Source organism: Amyelois transitella, chromosome 6, assembly GCF_032362555.1.
Source record: "Amyelois transitella isolate CPQ chromosome 6, ilAmyTran1.1, whole genome shotgun sequence".
In the NCBI taxonomy this organism is placed as follows: Eukaryota; Metazoa; Arthropoda; class Insecta; order Lepidoptera; family Pyralidae; genus Amyelois; species Amyelois transitella.
In genome coordinates this window covers 7,589,953-7,595,952 of record NC_083509.1, presented here as the reverse complement: position 1 = coordinate 7,595,952, position 6,000 = coordinate 7,589,953, and the positions used below count along the sequence as shown (strand labels likewise).

Sequence of the window (6,000 nt, the reverse complement as noted above, 5' to 3'; positions counted from 1 at the left end):
TTTCTATGGAGCGTGAAATTAGAAAATCACGATCTGTGACTTTGCTCACATGTAATCCATTTTTGCATTGAGGATGCGTTATTATTTTATTTATAAAACGTTTACGTAAAGTCCAAAAGGTTTTCGAGAATAAAGTAATGATGTGATTATGCTACATGTGTGTCAAGGCAGGTCTAAGATGTTTTTTATCACACTGCAACTACTAAAGATACCCGAGCTTTTGGTGCGAACAATCTAAGTAGGTAAGTAGATACTTTTTATAATAAGTTTTATTGAAGCTCTTCTTAACGTAACTTATCAGATTTTTCTCTCGTAGTTATTCCGATTTTCAAACATATGTATGTCCATAAACTTCGGTGTTTATTATCGGATGTCTCCTGGGCACCGGACAATAGGAATCTCGTTTATTTAGCGCAATGCCATTTGATACTGCCGCGTCGTTGACCTACATACACTCTGTTTTTGTTCTCATGTCTGTTTAAAAATATATACAGACCGTTTGTCAACGCACGTCGATTACTCGCGAAAGTGTAAAAGAAAATGTGAGTTGATGAGGTCACTCGAATATTTTGTCTCTTAAGTCTTTTTTATATTTTAAATAAGGACATTTAAAAATAAACTGCCATAATGAATCATATCAAAAAATAACTTGGACAATAGATTAAAAGATAGAAGACTTAACTTTAAACCCAGTATTCTTTTTTCTTTTTGGCAATGCAAACAATCTGTTTCTATATCTGAATCTCAATTTAATTAAAAGCCAATCAAGCTAAACATGGCCTTCGAAGTCTTATGATTATTGTCTTTGTTGGATAAAGATTTGATGTGTGTGTTTGTAAAAATATAAATATAAGAATCAAGTACTAAGTGAAATATATTTTACTTATTTACAATTTACTTATAAAAAATATTTCAATATTAAAATTCGAAATAATATAAGTAACTGTGTAAATGGTTTGTTTATATAGCTACGTTCGTATGACTGGTGCACCTGGACGGATTTCAAAACTTAATTGCATTCACTTGTAAACTGTTTTCAGCAGGGCAAAATACGACCATGCGGTGCCCATTATCTGGAATGAAACAGTAAGATAATGTTAAGTAAATAAAAAAAAATGCTTCAACTAAGCACCATACAATTATTATACAAATTTCAGTAGCTTTTATAATTATTTTTATAACAATCTTACAGCCCACAATTAATTTAGTAATATTTTATTTTAAACTATAAAATTAAATGCAAAAAATTACATTACCCTGTAATAGGTGTGTAAATTGATTTCGGCAAAACCATAAGCAGTCAGTTTACACGGTCTTCGAGATCTATAAAAAAATATTAATCGTATTACACGAAGAAACTTGCATCATGGTAATCTACATCTGTGTCTTGCCTGATTATATAGGTTTCCTAACCGCTAGAACCTCCCTCACCGTAAGAAAATGCATACTGATCGTAAGATGAGGTATTTTTAATGTTGAGCAATGTTCATAATTCAAAAAAATACTTATACTTTCATTTGACTAATAATTTTCATAAATTTTCGGCCTTAGAGAAAAGTATAGATTATAACTTTTGTGGTTACCTCATTGAAATGAACAGCATGTCCTTCATATCCGACGCATTGGCGACATACCACTGAGATTTATATATAGCATCTCCAATATCCAAGCTCTGTTAAAAATGTTTTACATTTAGATAATTTAACTTCCGAAATGAAGAAAAGGTTGTACGCATATGTATATACTTACTATAAAATATTTTATACCTAATAATTATATTTTATGAGGATGAAATCCAATTAAACGCTTCAGTTCTAAAATTAAATTTTTAAGTAGGTACCTATTATTTATTTACTTTCCCTCATCCAAAGAAAAAATTCCTCCATTCTTGTCACAATTGAAAGCGGTCAGTAACTCATCCCACGGGATACATTTAAAGTGGATTGAGTTGACAAAAGAGCACTCATGCTCGGCCTTTACGACATCAATCCTCAACGAACCATTCCATGCTTACTTTTACTTACAGATTTTTTTTGTGCTATAATCTTTTTGATGTTAATTGAGACTCACATGTTTTCATCATAAATTATTCACCTTATTTATAACAATCGGAATGAATGTATGGAGTAAATAGTTTTAGTGTGAGTCTTTTGTTTTCAAACCCACAAATACAATTTAAGTATTTAATTATTTAAAAGGTTTTTTTTTGTGTAAAATTTTATTAGCTATTTCCCAAGGTGGTGGTCAAATTTCACAATTTTGTGACCTGAAATTATCTGATGGCAAATCACCTGGGATATAAAAATCCACCAGACATTTTGTTAAACATGATAGTTTAAGAATTTGTAGCCTTCAACTTAACTATATTTATATCAAACTTCTTTATTGTAAAAAAAATTGTACATACGGACTGCATTAACAGATCACCGTAGTAACATAACACGTATATCTGAAATAGGCCCATCGAGAGAAATCCAAAGAATGGCACCATCAAAATGTAGTTGTCGATAGTCTGCAAAAAAATAAACATTTAGTAGTCAGTATATTATATTTTCGCTTTAATTTCCAAAGTACACAACAGAATTTTCAATGAAATTTTGACAAAGAAGAGTTATCACAACATCTTTCATTCTTATAATATTTTTTATTAACTTTCATACGGTTGGATACGCGTGATCTCTCTACTGAAACTATGCAAATGAAACATTGGAATAATTTGCATATGCAAGCGGAATTATGTTAACGAAAACAAATCACTAATTTTCATTCACTTGAATGACTTCAAAGCTCTAGTTCGGCAAAATACAGGCTGTTAAAAATATTTTACATACTTTGAAAATATTTTGAGAACTTTTTACGATCGACTGCCTACCGAATATGAGTCTGTGATTTTATGATGGTGTGATACTATGCACTTGTTAGTATTAACCTTTTTTTTAATTTAAACTTACCGTGACATTGAATCCACTGATACAGATCAAAAGTGAACTGGTTGCCACGTTAAATAAAGTGGATTTACTATAAATAGTTTCTAGCAACTGAACACACCTGTAAAAATAAATGTTATATTCTACGTGCATAACCTATGTTACTGAATTTTATGTGCTCAGGTAGACAATAAAACATCCATACAAAATGATTTTTACCATCGTTATATCAACTTATTCGTCTAATAATTCATTTACATGTTAATAGTTACAAATATAAATAAAATATTCATCTTATAACTAATTTCATGAATGCTTGTGGTCCTCTAATAATAATGAAAATTACTTACGCGTATATAAGTTTTGCTGTTTAATCGCATCGTTCAGGAAGAAATGCAGTGAACTTATCTCACTCTTTGAAATTTAGCAATAGCCTGAGCTAATTCAAACATCTTCATAATTAAATTGTTTTGCAACTAAGACAAAAATACCTTCACATACAAACCGTATTAACTCCTTGTGCCTCTCTATAATCTGCAAAATCTGGGCAGAAAATAATTTGTCCTTTGTTTTATTTTTAGGGTCTGCTTTACTCGTCGTTATCCTCTCTATATCGTATTGCAATTTCAGAAACTGCACATGTATGAATGTACAACTCATTGAAAAATAGTTATCGGGTCCAATGACCGTAAAGATGGCATTTACAGCTGTAATAATGGTAACAGTTATTCGTATAATAGGGCATTAAGAGCTTAATAGCTGGGCTGTAACCAATTTTAACTGCTAATATATACACACCAACATACACATTCATCTATGTGTCAATAGACTGTGCCTACCAAAACATACTAGTATTTATCTGAAAATTAAATTCTTAAAACTTATTTCAATTTTCAACCATTTTTTAGACCTACAACAACATATGTACCCAGACAATTTTTTCTTACCTGACCAAAGCTGATGAATATAGGTAAATGGCCAAATCCGAATATCGGAAGGATCGAATGGATACCACACAAGAAATGGTAGTCCCAATTTGATTACCCCTGTTTCTTGATATTCCATGGCTGTTAACACAAATGGGCCTACTGCAAATGTTATCAAGCCAAAGGCGTTGGAACACCAGAGTGAATAAGTAGCAAAATTAAGTTTTGGCATTTGTTTTATCATTTCTTCTTCTACTTCATCTCGAAAAACTCGAACTTTATCAGAAACTGCCTGCAATTTCCTCAAAGTTTTAACCAAGTCATTAACTTCGTTCCCGTGCTTTATAAAATAAAATGTCTTTAAGTCCCCAAGTATACACAGAGTAAGACATGGCAAAAAGTAAGTAATCTCTATAACACTTCTGCCAATGAGCAGACTGTCTATCAACCAAGCGACCTCAAGAATCACATCGTTGTTAAACCAAAGGCAATTGAAACAGAAGAACAAACGGTGCCGCAATATTTCCCCGTAAGATCTATCCAAGTCTTTTTCATCTAGGGACATGCCTAGTATACGTAGGACTTTGTTAACCCTATCTAGGGATTTTTCAAAGAGTGCTGACTCTTGACTAATTCTCTCCATTTTTGTCGTTTTCATTTGCAGAGCGACCGCTTATATTTCATAATAAATCACTATCTTTTGTGCGTGCTTACATTTTTTATCATAATTACAGCCTTGATATGTAATTATTTTGTAGATTTTTGTTTCCAGTTTAATGATAAAATAGTTGTTTGTATATAACCATATAATTAAAAATAATAGCTCAATTACCCCTTTTCTACAAATAAGCAAGTAATGAAACTGAAAATCACCTGATTATTTTCCCGTGAGTTGATTTATTTCGATACTGGTAGCTTTATTATTTACTCCTTTACCAGTGATAAAAATCACCATGAAAAATCATTTTTATAGTGTCTTTATTTTATTACTACCTTCCTCGAGCCATTAAAAATGCAATTAATCTTTATGTTATTGTTACCCAAAACGCTTCTTGCTGAATATTTGTTTTGGAGTTCCTTAAGAGCTCTTTGAAGTTGTTAATGTTAACACCTGGCTCTGCGTAGATACAGCAATCAAAGAGATCGGGATATGCTTTATATTAAGCTAATTGTAAACGCTGATGTAGAAATTATTCGTCTGTTTACTTTCTTGCAGAGATGTTTGGTTTGTATTTTTGTGCCGTGTGGTTCCCGGCACCACTATAAAATGAATAGGACCACTCCATCTCGTTCCTTATAACTTATAAACTTGAGATTCTTTTAGGCGATGAGCTAGCAACCCGTCACTATTTGAATTGCAATTCTATCATTAAGTCAAACAGCTGAACGAGGCTCATCAGCCTTTTTAAGACTGTTGGTTCTGTCTACCCCGCAAGGGATATAAACGTGATTATGTGTATGTTTGGTTTGCAACTCTACTTCAGTATTACAGTACTACAGTAATATTAACTTTGATTATTATTTAACTTTCAGTTTGTCTTTAATCTTCAAATTTTAGTTCTATTTAAGCATTTAATTCATTTTATGTGACTCCTTTTAAAGGCGATCTTGATAGAAGTCATTAAAAGATAATGCTTTTTTAAAAATAATATTTATTTTTATTTTTTGATATGTAATGCACAAGTTCGATGTCAAGTACGCAGCTATTATAATAATTTATAGTAGAACCGCCTAAATGAGTCCTCGCCCGCGGAGTACAGGGGCGCGGGGGTATGACGACGAAGGGGACCGAGAGAGGTGCGGGCGGCGGGCGCATTCTTGTAAAAACTCAGTTCGCTCGCTACGCGGTTAGCGATCACACGTGTTGACAGTTGCGGACGCCTTGTGAAAATTATACATGAGATTACATTCTCAAGATGAGTCGAAATATTTTCGGACATAGAATTAATAGTCAGTGCAAACAAATGGCGTTTAACGTATATGAATATTTTAGAAAAAAGAAACTCGACCCAAATTCTGATGAATATAAACAAGATATACCTTTAAATAAAACTGTAGCAGAAGTTACTGGACTATCAGAAAAGACTGTATCTAGAATTGTACAACAAGGGAAAGCATTAAATGACAACGAGAGATTTAAATCACCG

General features: G+C 32.2%; 1 protein-coding gene across 1 annotated transcript; it reads right to left on the bottom strand.

The window, feature by feature from the left end:
- Positions 1-1,019: 1,019 nt before the first annotated feature.
- On the bottom strand, positions 1,020-4,496 carry LOC106131078 (odorant receptor 4-like). Its single transcript, XM_013330068.2, has 7 exons — positions 3,875-4,496; positions 3,433-3,634; positions 2,952-3,048; positions 2,408-2,512; positions 1,584-1,672; positions 1,257-1,323; positions 1,020-1,073 (listed from the first exon to the last, which is right to left on the bottom strand). Exons 1-7 carry the CDS (start codon positions 4,494-4,496, stop codon positions 1,020-1,022), a joined length of 1,236 nt encoding a protein of 411 aa, XP_013185522.1.
- Between the last annotated feature and the right edge of the window lie 1,504 nt (positions 4,497-6,000).

Bases quoted from the DNA above. Each gene is read 5' to 3' on its own strand.
- LOC106131078 (XM_013330068.2), bottom strand. From the start codon at position 4,496: ATGGAGAGAATTAGTCAAGAGTCAGCACTCTTTGAAAAATCCCTAGAT. The intron at 3,635-3,874 runs GTAAGAAAAAAT...CCATTATTACAG, and splicing joins TATTCATCAGCTTTGGTCAG to CTGTAAATGCCATCTTTACG. The intron at 3,049-3,432 runs GTTTGTATGTGA...TTATTTTTACAG, and splicing joins AGGCACAAGGAGTTAATACG to GTGTGTTCAGTTGCTAGAAA.